Raw genomic sequence first — 16,670 nt, 5'->3', positions numbered from 1 at the left:
AGACCCCCACAATCAGGAGACCATATACTTAAAATGGGGCATTCCAGAGAAGCTGAATGGAGATTGCTGCAAGCCAAAAGTGAAGCGCACTTCCCCCCCACTCGTTCTATTTATCAGAATGGAGGGTCTCAGCATTGAGACCCTAACCAATCAAAACTTTGGACATGTTTGTGTGACATATCAAAACTTTTTTCTAATGACAGATACCCTTTAATATAGCTATGTATATAGGCATTTGGACCTTGGCAAAATAAGTAAGGCACACTATCAGCAAAGCTACTCGCTGCATCTATGGCTAGTAAATGGGTTACACAGTGTGCAAGCTGATAATATGTATATTGCAGTCATACAATTCCTACAGGACGTTGTGTCTTTATTTAAAATGTACCTGTCATTAGCAAAAACTTTTTATATAATGTACAAAAAATACATTATGTATATTTGTAATATACATTGGTTAAAAAATGTCTATACAGTGGGGCAAAAAAGTATATAGTCAGCCACCAATTGTGCAAGTTCTCCCACTTAAAAAGATTAGAGAGGCCTGTAATTTTCATCATAGGTATACCTCAACTATGAGAGACATAATGAGAAAAAAAATCCATAAAATCACATTATCTGATTTTTAAAGAATTTATTTGCAAATTATAGTGGAAAATAAGTATTTGGTCAATAACAAAAGTTCATCTCAATACTTAATACTCAATACTATAATGTTTTATACCTTTTGTTGGCAATGAAAGAGGTCAAATGTTTTCTGTAAGTCTTCACAAGGTTTTCACACACTGTTGCTGGTATTTCGGCCCATTCCTCTATGCAGATCTCCTCTAGAGCAGTGATGTTTTGGGGCTGTCGCTGGGCAACATGGACTTTCAAATCTCTCCAAAGGTTTTCTATGGGGTTGAGATCTGGAGACTGGCTTGGCCACTCCAAGAACTTGAAATGCTTCTTACGAAGCCACTCCTTCATTGCCCAGGTGGTGTGTTTGGGATAATTGTCATGCTGAAAGACCCAGCCATTTTCCTCTTCAATGCCCTTGCTGATGGAAGGAGGTTTTCACTCAAAATCTCACGATATATGGCCCCATTCATTCTTTCCTTTACATGGATCAGTCATCCTGGTCTCTTAGCAGAAAACAGCCCCAAAGCATGATGTTTCCACCCCAATGCTTCACAGAAGATATGGTGTTCTTTGGATGTAACTCAGCATTCTTTCTCCTCCAAACACGACAAGTTGAGTTTTTACCAAAAAGTTCTAATTTGGTTTTATCTGACCATATGACATTCTCCAAATACTCTTCTGGATCATCCAAATGCTCTCTAGCAAACTTCAGACGGGCCCGGACATGTACTGGCTTAAGCAGGGGGACATGTCTGGCACTGTATGATTTGAGTCCCTGGTGGCGTAGTGTGTTACTGATGGTAGCCTTTGTTACTTTGGGCCCAGCTCTCTGCAGGTCAGTCACTAGGTCCCCCTGTGTGGTCCTGGGATTTTTGCTCTCCATTCTTGTGATCATTTTTACACCATGGGGTGAGATCCTGCGTATAGCCCCAGATCGAGGGAGATTAGTGGTCTTGTATGTCTTCCATTTTCTAATACTTGCTCCCACAGTTGATTTTTTCACACCAAGCTACATGCCTATTGCAGATTCAGTCTTCCCAGCCTGGTGCAGGTCTACAATTTTGTTTCTGACGTCTTCGACAGCTCTTTGGTCTTGGTCATAGTGGAGTTTGGAGTGTGACTGTTTGAGGTTGTGGACAGGGGTCTTTTATACTGATAACAAGTTCAAACAAGTGCCATTAATACAGGTAATGAGTCGAGGACAGAGGAGACTCTTAAAGAAGAAGTTACAGGTCTGTGAGAGACAGAAATCTTGCTTGTTTGTAGGTGACCAAATACTTATTTCCCACCATAATGTGCAAATAAATTATTTAAAAATCAGACAATGTGATTTTATGGTTTTTGTTTTCTTATTATGTCTCTCATACTTGAGGTATACCTATGATGTAAATTACAAACCTCTCTCATCTTTTTAAGTGGGAGAACTTGCACAATTGGTGGCTGACTAAATACTTTTTAGCCCCACTGTATTTTTGTCCCTGCCACTATTACCAGTGTGACTCTGTGTGGAGACCAAATACAGGAAGTGTAGATGGACAAGCAGGGATCTGTGCAGTGAGGACACGTAGGGCTCTTTGCAGTGAGGCTGTATGACACGCTCCCAGCTCACACAGCAGGATAATTGCCAAGCCAGGAGCCTGCACAGAGCCCTACTTGTCCCACCCTCACTTCCTGTTTTTGCTCTCCTCACATAGACACACAGGCACTAGCTGCAGGGACAGCATTTTTCACCCAAAAATATACACATTTTTTACCAATGTATATTACAAATACATACATACCATATCATTGTATTATCTACATTATAATAAAAGTTTTTTCTATCGACAAGTACACTTCAATTGAAAATTTTTGAAGTCAAGGAATCCCCTTGTGTGATTGTCACCCAGGGCTGCTGTGCATGTGCTGTTAGCTCACGGCTCTCGCAGAGTGACAATGGCGTACACAGAGAAGTTCTGACACTAGAGGAAGGGAGCGAGTAAGCTCTTTGCCTCTAGCTATTACAATGCATGCAAAGGTGTCAGAGCACAGGGATAGCTCTCAGACTCCCTTCGCAGGCAATGCTAGATGAATAAACTGTAGTTACGTGATTGGCTCAGACAGGCCACACCTCTCCAACTGTTTGACACTTCAAAAATGCCTTTTAGAAGTAGATAAGGGAACAACAATCCTATGAGAAAAGTATGACTGCAATATATATCAGCTTGTTGACTGTGTGGCCCTTTACCAGCGATATTTCAAGTGACAGATGCACTTAAACTTTGGTTTTGCGGCTTTAGCTAAGCACTATTGAAAATGATTTAAAGCTGGATGTTCCCTTTACAAATAAACAGTTACAATATTAAAGGGGTACTCCAGGGAACTAAACCCATAGTCCATCCTTACCCTCTCACCAACCTATGTATTTGTCTAAATATTATTTATTAGCTATATACAGCAGTTTTCCTCTTTCAGCTGTCACTTAAATGACTTACATGCAGGAAGTGTGAGGAAAACGTCATCCAGGAGGGTGGGGTCTAGGTCAGTGAGGGGTTTACACAGAGACAAGCACCACGTGATTCCTGGCTTCACAGCTTCCCTCCCCTCTGTCTGTGTGCTGTGAGAGAAGCTGAGTGAAGATTGCTGTAGATCTTATCTCTTACTGCTGCCATTAAAAGCATAACATAATTTATTGCTGGAGGAAGGATGAAAAGACATTTACAGTGTGTGAGCTGCAGTGTGAACATGCACACAGATAGTGAAAGCAATTGACTGGCAGCCATTACACAGAGCTGCACTGACTTCTGGGAGTTGTAGTCTGTGCTGCAAACAAGGAAATAAAGTATTTAGGAGACAACAGGGGCTGCAAAAACCACATGGATACCTACAGTGGACACAGAACAGATATTGTGGTGGCTTTGGGGCATTTTAACTTCCCCGGAGAACCCCTTTAATTGGTTCTAGGACGACCATTGTATTTTGAAACTATTGTATGTTGAGACCATATCTCTATGGAAACCTGGTAACTGGTTCTGAAGCCACCAAAATGTCATCCACAAATAGGAAAAAATTTGAATTAAACAAAAATAAGTAGATAACTAATACAGATAAGAGCTGCTGAGAGCTGTAAATCACTGTCTATGTAGAGGACAGGAGCTTCTTCAGGGTCCTGTACAGTACACACAATGACCTAAAACAGTAACATGGAGCCGCCCTCACCTGGTGTCCAAAGGAGCAGCTAACTGTGGCATAGGTTAAGAGTAGTAAAGAACAGGTAGTACCTCCCTGTACTGTAGGGAGGTGCTACCAGACAGGAATTCAGTGCATGCATTTCAGTAATACAGATGTTTTACCAGTGAATGTCCATTCTAATTGGTCAGTTCTTGCAGCTATTTACAGGTCCGTAGCATTGTATGTTGAAGTTACAAGACCATTGTATGTTGAAACTGTTGTATGTTAAGGCCATAGTAAGTTGAGGGATCACTGTACACTCTATAGTAGAATACATTTAATAACACTTTTTTTATAATATTTGTTTCATTTATGTTGTTTTATTGGGCGATGAGGTCTCTCTATGTTTTAACACCTTTTTGAACATGCATGAAATTGGTGTAAATTATTGTCCAACTGTAAACCTGCTGACATAAATTTCCTTTTCTTGCTCACAACCAGGCACTTTTTATTTCTGAGTACTTGGTATTAAGACTTGTGTATGAAACACTAGATTTACCGGTAGTAAATTCAGTTTATTATCATTTAGAGCACAATTAAAAACTATAGAAACCCTTTAATGATGAAATGAAAGAAAGATCTGAAGTAGCGATACAGTAATATAAATGCTGAACTTTGCAAATCAGGGAACATCAGCCTTGAAATGTTTAGAAGGTTCTTAACCAAGTGTTATATCGTCCATCAATTTATACATTTGACATCATGAATTGAAATTCCTTTAAAATCTATTATTTTTCTTATAGTGTTAGGATGGAAGACACGGAAGCACAAGACGAAATAGATATCATCATGCCACAGCTAGTGGACTTTCTTTGCCAAGATGTAGACTGGTTGATTGACAAGGTACAGGCCTTGGTGCCTGTAGACATTAATCCTCATATACCAATAACCAACGATGACAAAGAAAAAGTCTCCACTATTATTCAGGTGCTGAGGAAATATCACACAAATGCCTGGAAAACACTTACCGAGACCATCTGCATGGAGTGTGCTCTTCCCATGGATCTTGAGGTCCCATTACTTAGTCTAACAGGAGAAGGTTAGCACTTACATTTTTAATTTTATTCAAGAGGACCTGGAAGGTCTCCTGTATATCCCATAAAATTACAATTCTGAAGCATAATTTCTAGAACTCTACCTGTTACTCTTTTATTCTCCATAGAAATATAAACATAAATGAAAGTGGTTATCCAGGATTAGAAAAACAGAGCTGATTTCTTCAAAAAGAAATTCCACCACACCTGTCCTCAGGTTTAGTGTGGTATTGCAACTGAGTTTTATTGAACTAAATGCTAAGTTGCAATAACATACACAACCTGAGGACAGGTGTGATGCTCTTTTTGGAAAAAATCTGCTCCGTTTTTTAAATCCTGGATAACCCCTTTAACAACTGGTTGTAAGGCTAGGTGTTTTTTTTTGTAAAACTGTCACTGCAGTTTTTGAGCCTAAGTCAGACGTAGATTCAGGAGGAAGAAGAAATATAAGTCATTTCTTTATATTTCTAAATCCTTTTGAATACACTTCTGGCTGTGGTTCAAAAACTGCAGTGGCAGTTTTCCAAAAACGCCAGAAAAAAAAACCAAGTGGAAACCAAGCCTTACTATTTCTCTTGTCCAAGGTGCGTGTCCCTAAACTTTGATGGTTGTCAGCACTGACTGGACTGTGTCAGGCAGTGTATGGTAATACACTGACAGGGAAAATAATAGCACCCAGTTGTCTAGAAAAGCATAGATAGTGCTCAGCGATAGACTATGTAAAGTCAGTGGGTGCTCAGTCTTCTAAAGCCTGACCGAGGCTATGATCCAGTTGTTAGTGTATTCAAATAGTTCTAGGAGGAACAAGAAAATATAGTTATAAAAAAGATGTTCCAGCATTTTTAATGGGGAATACATTTGCTTATTTCTGAAATAGAAAGGTTTGGACCACTGAAAGGTCCTCTTTAGGACTGAAATGCTGCAAATTTGCTGCACCTTGTTGAAGCTAATTGAAAAATTTGTTCAGCAAATCACTAAGGCCCTATTCACTGGGCGGAATTTTCGGCCATGTTATTAATGGCTGGAAATACCAGCAAAAAAACTTTGTATGATCATGGCCTGAAACTATGACAGATTCCCTTTAAGCCAAATGGGCACCTAATAAAAAACACTACTGTGAGAACAGAGGATTGTTCATGTATCATGTTAAACATACTTATATAGGTTTATTATAATATTACTTTGTCAATGTAATAGTCATACTTTTCACTTATACTTTAGGATCAAGCGAAGTGACTTGGAAAAGTCGTTTCTCATGTGAACAAAGCAAACAAAGGAGAATGCAAGGTAATCCTCAAAGTCATCTGGTCAAAAAACAAAACACAAGACTTACACAGCCTATTCTACCTACCTCACGGAACGGAACCTAACGTATTTTACGATGCAGATCTGCTGATGACCCGACCCTAAATTGTGCCTCCAGCTGTTCCCCCTGTGTGCTGCTCGCAGCGGCAATGCACCCTTCCGAGCAGCCACACGTGCCTGTGAGTCACCGTGCGTACTGCAGTGTACTCACAGACATCGCGGAGCGGCCGCGATGTCTGAGTACACCGCGCATGCGCGCAATGACTGTGTGGCTGCTCGGAGCAGCGCATTGCCATTGCAAGCAGCACACAGGGTGGGACAGCAGGAGGCACAATTTAGGGTCAGGTCATCAGCGTTCCGTGTGACCTTACCTTTATACATCCAGCTGCCACCAGCTCAATGCAGTTTACATTATTTCCTCAATTTTAATCAGTGATGTTTTTTTTTAGATTCTGCAGAACGTTACAGAAAGCAAATAAAAGATTCTTTACGGATAAAGTATGATTTTAAAGATGTAAGAGGCCAGTGCAACCCAATGTTTGTGGAGCCATTGATCAAAGGAGCCAAAATGGCCAAGGAGAAGAAAAGAGATATAGATGACTCTGAAAAAACCTCAATTACAGAGGAATTATTTCACACAGTAAAAACACACAATCTCTTTAGGAGAAGCAGTTTAGTTAAGAGTAAGACCCATGTAATTCTACTGGTGGGTGTGCCTGGCACTGGCAAGACAATGTTGACTCGTCGAATCTGCTATGACTGGGCACTTGGAAAGTTTAGTCAGTTTATACTTACTTTTCTGTTCGAGTTTCGACAATTAAACTTGATCAACAGACATTTTACACTCAGGGAGCTTCTATTTGATTTATTTCTAATGCCTGACCTATATGAAGATGAAGTATATAATTATATCCTCAACTACCCCATGAAGGTTCTTCTCATATTTGATGGCTTGGATGAGTTTTTAGGAACTTTTACAACCAACTCCCCGACTACTAAATCTGACTTTTTTGAAAAGACTTCTATCGCTCAGTTGTTCACAAACATCTTTCACGGCACATTTCTACAAGGGTGTACTGTTATAGTCACATGCAGGTCAAAAATATTAAACAGCCTTCCACTAGATTCTGTAGCCCATGTAGCTGAAGTTCTGGGCTTTGACAAAGAAAGAGTTGAACTATATATTGATGAGTTTTTTTACTGTAATCCTTTCAAGGATATAGTCTTATCTTATGTAAGAGACAATAACAGATTAATGCACATGTGCTTTGTTCCTGCTTTATGTCACATTGTATGTGTTTGCTTGGAACACTTACAAAACACGTTGTCCAACAAATCCCAACTTCCACAGACAATTACACAGTTCTATGTGAAGATGCTACTTATTTTCATCCAGAAAAGAATGACACAAATTACGGAAGAAGCCACCATACTAACAACATTTCGAAAACACATTCTTAAATTGTCTCATATTGCACAACAAGGGCTTGATAATAACAAGTCTGTATTTTACACTGGACACATTTCTGAAGACCTTAAGCAATTTGCTGAAAGTCATGGTTTTTTATCACATTTTGAGGTGAAAAGATTTGACAGCTGCAATGATGATGGCTATTCCTTTGTACACCTTAGTTCCCAGGAGTTTTTTGCTGCATTGTATTTGATGGTTAATGACCAAATAACAGAAGACAATCTACAAAAAAGACTGTCTTTAAAGTCAAAGTGGACCTCAAAGCAAAATACTAAGAATGAAATCACGGATAATCTTCATATATTCCTTTCTGGGCTGTCATCCAAGGATTGTCAGAAGTTCCTATACAAGTTAGGGGGCCACAAGAATCTAATATTAAAGAAACAAAACGCCATCATAGAATCTCTCAGGAGAATGGCAGACACCCAACTCACTGGGCCTAAGCTGATCAAGTTGTGTCACTGCACTTATGAAACTCAGGATGAAAATTTAGCTCAACATGTTGGAAAGCTTACAGCTATGAAATACGAGCTAAGAAATTTTAGGATTTTTCCGGTTGATATGACTGCTTTGATGTATGTTGTTAAACATGGGTCGTGTTTAGTTTCATTGGATTTTGCTGGATGTCCTATGGAGCTGGAGTGCTTAGACATTCTTGGAACATGTAAACACATACAAACTCTAAGGTAGGTGACAGCTGATCCTTATATTCTCAAACACCTTGGTCCATTGGACCCAGGCGGCAACTTCACAGGGGCAGTAAATTGCCCAACCCCCCGGCAGCACGATCGCGGGGAGGCGATCCACTGTAGAGGTAGCTGGAGGACTAACCTCTGCTTCCTTTTTGGTCCATGGCTCTACCAAATTATCACATGGAACTTCATTGGGTTGTATGAGGAATCTAATGATTCCTCCAAAAAAGTCCCCTAAGTTACCAATAAAATGTAAAAAAGTGTAAAAAGAGTTTAATAAAATAAAAATAAAAAATAAACACATTAACCCCTTCCATATTTAAAGTTCAAAACACCCCCTTTTTCCATTTTCCATATAAAAAACATGTAAACATAATAAAAATAAATAGTCCACAACAGATTATGCCCGGCAATGCTATACCACTATATACTGATTCTGCTAGGCTTATCCAGCATTGCGACCTTCCCGGTGCTCACATAAAGCAGATGATAGATATATACCAAGCAAAGGAACACAAGAATGAAGCACTCACCAGGTCAGGAGTGAAATCGCCAGCTTCTTTATTTCATTTCAAGTTGCAGCGAGATGGAATGTGCAGGGGAGAATAATAATAATAAACATATTAAGAATAGCCGCGTGCACAGTTGTCCAAACTATTAAAATATAACCTTATTAATCCCGTACGATAAATGGCGTAAAATAAAAAAATACAAAACCCCAGATTTGCGTTTTTTGTTCATGTCCTCCTGATATGCAATGCAATAGTACTTTTTTTTTTTTTTTTTGGGGGGGGGGGGGGCGGAGGGATGCAGCATTTCACTCCTGGACCCAGGCAGCACAATGTCTTGGACTGGCCCTCATTAAAATTTGCTTGAATTTATTACTGCACCTATTATTTATAGCTGATAGACACTGAAAACAGCACAGATTATGTGCACAAGGGATGTCCCAATACCATTTTTTAAGACCGAGTACGACTACCGTTACTTTTTTTTAAGTACTCGCCGATACCAATTACCGATACTGTCATGTGACAGTGTTTTTTTTTTTTATGGGAAAAAGTGGTGTTTTTTAAATTTTTATTAGAGGAAGGGCATTTTTAAATGTAAAAAAAGATTTTATTTTATCTAAAAGGGGTGGGGAGGATTCAAACTTTTATTAGGGAAGGGTTCATTCACATTTATTATTTTTTACACATTTTTTTTCCATTTTTTTTAGTCCCCATAGGGCACTATTACATGGCATAGCATATCATTGATCAGTGTTATCAGCGCTTCTTTACTACTGTCTGCCATGGCAAGCAGCAGTAAAGGAGCAATGATTGGACAGCACGGAGCATGGTAAGGGACCTACGGCCGTCGCGCTTTCCCTTGCGGTGATCCCGATCAGCATCCCTTAGCTAACTGGCAGTTAACTTCAAGACTCTTAGATGCCGACGATCAACTTTGATCGCAGTATCTAAAAGGTTAATGCCGAACATTACCGCTGCTCAACGATCAGTGATGTTCGGCATTAGCCACAGGTCCCGGCTATGGCACACGCTCAGCTGCTGGGCGCGCTGCATAGTTCGGCACCTCCGTGATACCTGCCGGTGGGGGTCCCGCTGGCGAGTATCGGATTAGGTATCGGGAACATTTGCATGAGTACAAGTACTCGTGCAAATGTCCAGTATCGGTCCCGATACCAGGATCGGTATCGGGACATCCCTAATGTGCACCATGTCACACTAAAACACCAAACTGAGCAGAATATGTGCACCATGTCACACTAAAACACCAAACTGTGCAGAATGTATGCACCATGTCACACTAAAACACCAAACTGTGCAGAATATGTGCACCGTGTCACACTTAAACACCACAGATAGTTAATTTCCCCCATATTTTTTTCTCTGTGAAATATTAGTAAAGCCCACAAATATTTTTGATTAAGTGGCCTACTGAGGAAAATATTTGGGCACTCTTGCTCTAAGGTTGTAAAAATAGAACAAAAAATTTTTAAAGGAGAACTACAGGATTGAAAATTTTATTCCCTATCCTAAGGATATGGGATAAGTTCCAGATCGCGGGGGGTCCGACCGCTGGGGCCCCCCCACGATCTCCCGTACGGGGCCACGGCTCTCTGCATAGAGAGCGCGTGTCGACCACCGCATGAGGCGGCGGCTGACACGCGCGCTCCATTTACTGCTATGGGAGAGCCGAAGCGATGCCTTTGGCAATTTCCGGCTCTCCCATAGCAGTGTATGGAGGGGGAGTGTCGGCCGCTGCTTCGTGCGGTGGTCAACACGCCCTCTCTAACCAGAGAGCCGGGGCCCCGTATGGGAGATCGCGGGGGGCCCCAGCGGTCGGATCCCCCGCGATCTGAAACTTATTCCCTAACCTTAGGATAGGGGATACATTATTCAATCCCGTAGTTCTCCTTTAAGTTTCTTACCTCAAAGAAACCTGTAAGTTGCAAATGTTTGTGTCTGTCTGTTTTTTCTGTTTCACATGTTTTATATTTTTTTTTGCCTTTTTTGTATGTTTGTAAGCATGGTCTTTTTATATTAATGCTTAAACATCATGTACTTCTCATCTTTACTGTACAAGACAAGAAATGATCTTGACATATCCTTTGAATATAGGCAATAAAAAATGCAGTGACATCTGTCACCCATACACTAATATGGCATCTGTTTAATGCATACTTTATTGGCTTTTTCACAATGTAACCATACTACACTGACACTAGGGATAAAGCTGGATGCATCCACATAACACAGCCAAGTGTTTCACCTATACCAACAGTGCCAAAAGGAAACCAAACTCTCATAAGCCAACTATGTACTGACCTCAAAGCTGGTGGTGGATGGTGGTTTAGTGTACTTTTTCATGACCTGCCTGTTAAACAGATGCCATTATAGCCTTTGGGTGAGGAAACAACTGTGAGGCTGGGTTCACACCACGTTTTTACCCATACGGGACTGCATAAGGGTGGGGAGGAGCTAAAACAGGGCACTCCCGGTGGGAAAACCGCATACAGGGCAAAAATGAGCCGACTGAAGTCAGCGTTTCACTCCGGTCCGCTCATTGAAATGAATTACATGAATTACATACGGTTAGCATACGGCAGGGATACGGGAGCGCCCGGTTTTAGCTCCCCACAGCTGTATGTGGTCCTGTATGGCTGAAAACGTGGTGTGAACCCAGCCTTATGCATCTGTTGAAGTGATATGTTATGAAGAGTTGTTGAAAAACTCATGGTATATCCATTAAATGGATGTCTGTCCTCTATCTTTTTTGCAGTATATTGTTAACTGGCCAGAGAGAGAGAGAAACCAAAAGTGCACTCTTTTGGCCACAATCTAACAATAAGACATTTTGTATGTATTGTCAGGATCTTTCCAAACATATAATCAAAACAGATTAGGAAAACATTATGTGAACCTACACTAATAAGTTCTGTCCTTATAGGGTGTAAAGAATCCATTCTTTACCTAGCGTGTTTTAACTGTTTGACTGTTGTAGAGTACGTATTGCATTGTTTCATACAGTAGTATATGTCTTGGGTACCAGATCTCTGTTGTGTATTTGGGAATGCGGAATATGTTGTTATGTTGTTTACGCTCAATTTGCAACCTAAATGGAAGGTGAATGCAAAAATGAGTGAGCAGACATAGAGTAATCCCTTGTAGTGGCACGCATGTCACATGCAGTAAAGATATGTACATAATACTGCTAAATGATGTCATAGCATATATATATATATATATATATATATATATATATATATATATACACAGTATATCATTAAGATGACCGGAGGTCAAACATCTGGGATTCCCACTTAACCCAAAGACAAAGGAATAGTTTTTCAGCACAGTGGTACTGTCTACCTGCTGTTAATGAAAAAGTTGTTAAGAATTAGCAAATTTATCTATTTTGGCGGATTACAGGGCCTAGTAATTGAACCCCCACCAATTAGTAAGTGTTGGCTTGTCCTATATGGGAAAATTGGTTGGTTATACATATTAGTAGCTGTTGACTAAATAACAGTTTGGCTGAAACTTTCTCTAATGGCATCCTGTGCATGTTTATATCAATGGAAAATAGAGAATACTGTGGAAATAAAAGATCATGCATGTGGAAATGTAGCATCTGACTTCTTTTTCTCCACCATCTGCAGACATATGACATTTAGAAGGCAAAAGATCTTCAATAATAGAAAGCAAGAGGGCAGTTACATTACAGTACAGGGTGGGCCATTTATATGGATACACCTTAATAAAATGGGAATGGTTGGTGATATTAACTTCCTGTGTGTGGCACATTACTATATGTGAGGGGGGAAACTTTTCAAGATGGGTGGTGACCATGGCGGCCATTTTGAAGTCTGCCATTTTGAATCCAACTTTTTTTTTTTCAATAGGGAGAGGGTCATGTGACACATCAAACTTAGTGGGAATTTCACAAGAAAAACAATGATGTGCTTGGTTTTAACGTAACTTTATTCTTTCATGAGTTATTTACAAGTTTCTGACCATTGTGTTGGATTGTCAATGCAATCCTCTTCTCCCACTCTTCACACACTGATAGCAACACCGCAGGAGAAATGCTAACACAGGCTTCCAGTATCCGTAGTTTCAGGTGCTGCACATCTCGTATCTTCACAGCATATACAATTGCCTTCAGATGACCTCAAAGATAAAAGTCTAAGGGGGTCAGATTGGGAGACCTTGGGGCCATTCAACTGGCCCACGACGACCAATCCACTTGATGTGTTTCCCTCTTTATGCACTGAAGCTGGCATGAGCCAGGTCCGAGCATTCCTAGATGAACAATTTCCTGGAAAGTGGATTGGTTGTCGTGGGCCAGTTGAATGGCCACCAAGGTCTCCCGATCTGACCCCCTTAGACTTTTATCTTTGGGGTCAACTGAAGGCAATTGTCTATGCTGTGAAGATAAGAGATGTGCAGCACCTGAAACTATGGATACTGGAAGCCTGTGCTAGCATTTCTCCTGCGGTGTATATAGTTGTATATAGCAGTGTATACGGATACTGGAAGCCTGTGCTAGCATTTCTCCTTCAGTGTTGGTATCAGTGTGTGAAGAGTGGGAGAAGAGGGTTGCATTGACAATACAACATAATGGGCAGCACATTGAACACATTTTATAAGTGGTCAGAAACTTGTAAATAACTCATGAAAGAATAAAGTTACGTTAAAATCAAGCACATCATTGTTTTTCTTGTGAAATTCCCAATAAGTTTGATGTGTCACATGACCCTCTTCCTATTGAAAAAACAAAAGTTGGATTCAAAATGTCCGACTTCAAAATGGCCGCCATGGTCACCACCCATCTTGAAAAGTTTTCCCCCTCACATATACTAATGTGCCACAAACAGGAAGTTAATATCACCAACCATTCCCATTTTATTAATGAGTATCCATATAAATGGCCCACCCTGTATATATGGCCTGTGCCTTATTTTCTTTTTTTATAAAAATATGCTAACTTGTATATTTCTGCATTAGTTTTAGACACCAAAAATATGGTGACCTGTTTGCACAAGCTCTTTCCCCTTGGATTGCTGGCATGAAAAATATGAAGAAAATCAGGTACTTTACTGACCACATGCCATTTATATTTACTTGTTTGCACAATGTTCAATATTCTTTATGCTTTTAGTTGTTCAAAGGACAATTTACATTTCTTATCGCAGTACATAATGATATATGGTTTTACAAGGGGTAATTCTATTGTAAAGTGAAGTGACTTCAGGGTCATTGTGAAAGGAACAATAAGAATAGAAAAGGCATTTATGACTTCCAGAAAATAATATAGTTGTCCATCCCATTATTTGAACACTGGCGGATGATGGAAAAGATTAGCAGGAGGTTAACTGCTCTACTCTCTGCAGGACTTCTGTGAAACTCTTTGGGGGGGGAGGGGGGGGGATTTATCAAAACCTGTCCAGAGGAAAAGTTCCTTAGTTGCCCATAGCAACCAATCAGATCGCTTCTTTCATTTTTGAAAAGGCCTCTAAAAATGAAAGAAGTGATCTGATTTTGTTATGCTTTTGTACCAATTGCGGGAAAGAAAAATGTGATTTGAACCCGCCAAATGAGTGTTCCCAAAACTTGCTTGTGCAAAAGAGCCAGTGACCCCCCCCTCCCCCCCCCCAAAAAAAGACTTTAGCCCTGCACTGCAAGGCCAGTCCTAGCTTCCATCAAAAACAATATCTGATTGATCTGGCGGCTCTCTTTAGAGAAGGAGGTGCCTTCAGATGACAGCCCCTTTAATATGGATCTATTGTCCCTTCTTCCTTTTTTCACCAAAATCAGGAACATATGCCAGAACAAGCAACAAGGGTAAAATGCCAGACGTATTCTTCAGCAAACTTTCTCTATTTCTATCTAAATCTGTGATCTGTTCATTTTTTATTTTTTTTTACATAAAATTGTCATTGTCATTAACAAAAGATTTTGGAATTGTCTACAATTCCCTATTAAGCAGCTTAAAAACTAAAAACAATATAAACTGTGTGCTTTTGTTTGTCAGAGTTACAGCGGGGAGGCTCACAGAGGATGGTATCAGGGCTCTGATGCAGTCTTATGTTCTCTGCTCTGCACTTCAGGAAATCAAGTAACTATACTTTGTGAAACATTTGCTATCATTTGTATAGAGTTTATGTGCTAAAGTAATGCATGTCTACAGAAATAGTAAAACACGCTTTCCTGACCCAATCCAGACATTATTATTTTCTATGCACCATACATTTTATATTGAATTATATTCCTGGCTTTTGGAAATACAGAAAAATATTCACTATGCAGGCAAACTAGATGTGAGAGTAGGAAGAGTAGTATGGACATGTGAAAATGCTTGTTCTGTTTATCTGTTCATTTTTTTTGTTGATTTTATGTTTGTCAGTCTTGGAAGTTTACAAGTGTACCATATCAATACACTGTCCAAGTTGGCGTTTGTAAGAATTAAGCATTTAAATCAATATGCTAATTAGTTCCTTAGGTGCACAAGGGGTGTGGCTTTGTTTCTGTATCACTGAACAAACCCCTGAATGCTGAGGCACTGTGGTTGAGATTTATCAATATCTGTCCAGAGGAAAAGTTGCTGAGTTGCCCATAGCAACCAATCAGATTGCTTCTTTTATTATTTAAAAGTCCTCTGAAAAATGAAAGAAGCGATCCGATTGGTTGCTATGGGCAACTCAGCAACTTTTCCTCTGGACAAGATTTGATAAATCTCCCCCACTGTGTTTGTGCAATATTTTACTCAGAACGGAGAATAATGCCAGAGCACAGAGAAGCATGGGGATTAAAGGAAGGTGTGGATACAGGACCAGAGGGGAGAAATGGGCGTGATTGGGCGTGGTCCAGGAATAAAGCCACACCCTCATTACAGCTAGGGAACTAAGTAGCATGTTAATTAAAATGGATATTACTCGCGCTTGGAGAACTTCAAGTGAGGTATAAATATGTATAAATATGTTCATTTTAGTCAATACCGATAATAGATTCCCTTTAATGTACTTAAAAATATGGAAAGATCTTAATAACTTATTTATCAGTGATTCAATGTGCAGGCCAAATTCCCATGTGGTGTCCTGGTACCGTATTGTATACCGTACCTTGTATGGTGGTCCCCAAAGTCAGAGTAACTACGCTCAGGTAGGGTCCGCCAGGTGGGACAGCCCCTAGTCGCCTCTCTTCTATTCTAGTTCCGTGATGTTTACATGTACATATTTAATAATAATGTGTATATTTAATATAATGTATAGTATGCTTACCTTGTTAGCGTCGCAGGACCTTCGGTCATGTGACTATGTTAATTCCTCTATGGTATGTTAGAGGACCTTTGGAGGTCCTTGGGTCACATGCTACCCATAATGCTATGTGAAGATGATTGACAGAAGTATTGGACGAATTATCTCTAGTCCAGCCCCTGCCCATATAAGGAGCTGTAGCCAATTATCACTCTCTTGGGTTGCTACTCTCATGGATGCTGGACTAGCAGGACGAATCTGCGCAACTTTCAAAGACAAGTTAGGCAAGACTACTGGACCGAAACTAAATCCCCTAAATCCAGTGGAACAGCGCATATCAGTCTACTGACTCTAAATTGCTTAAGGTCCCAACCACTGTCAATCCCTAAGAGAATTTGCATGTATAGAGACTGTTCCGGTTATGAAGCTTGCATAAAATCTTCAGTAAAATTCCAACTGTTTTCAGCAAACTCTATGGTTGTGGACAATCAATTATTCTATACCTCCCAATCGCTCTTAGGAAGGGTGGCGGTAGGACAAGCATTACAGAGGAGCCCCACCCTAGCGTCACGAAT

The 16,670-nt window shown here is 40.1% G+C and overlaps 1 protein-coding gene across 10 annotated transcripts in view; it reads left to right on the top strand.

The window, feature by feature from the left end:
* The window catches only part of NLRC5 (NLR family CARD domain containing 5), a 247,515-nt gene that overhangs the window by 41,699 nt on the left and 189,146 nt on the right, over positions 1 to 16,670 (top strand). For all 10 annotated transcript variants that reach the window (XM_056526173.1, XM_056526171.1, XM_056526178.1 and 7 more), the window contains 5 exons: positions 4,575 to 4,870; positions 6,087 to 6,152; positions 6,620 to 8,327; positions 13,847 to 13,930; positions 14,874 to 14,957. In XM_056526173.1, the coding sequence (XP_056382148.1) occupies positions 4,582 to 4,870; positions 6,087 to 6,152; positions 6,620 to 8,327; positions 13,847 to 13,930; positions 14,874 to 14,957 (2,231 nt within the window). In that variant the 5' untranslated portion in view covers positions 4,575 to 4,581. The remainder of the gene's footprint in view (positions 1 to 4,574; positions 4,871 to 6,086; positions 6,153 to 6,619; positions 8,328 to 13,846; positions 13,931 to 14,873; positions 14,958 to 16,670) is intronic.

The sequence above is a fragment of the Hyla sarda genome, chromosome 6, assembly GCF_029499605.1.
Source record: "Hyla sarda isolate aHylSar1 chromosome 6, aHylSar1.hap1, whole genome shotgun sequence".
Lineage (NCBI taxonomy): Eukaryota > Metazoa > Chordata > Amphibia > Anura > Hylidae > Hyla > Hyla sarda.
Note: the sequence above shows the minus strand (reverse complement) of the source record. Positions and strands in the feature narration are given on the sequence as shown.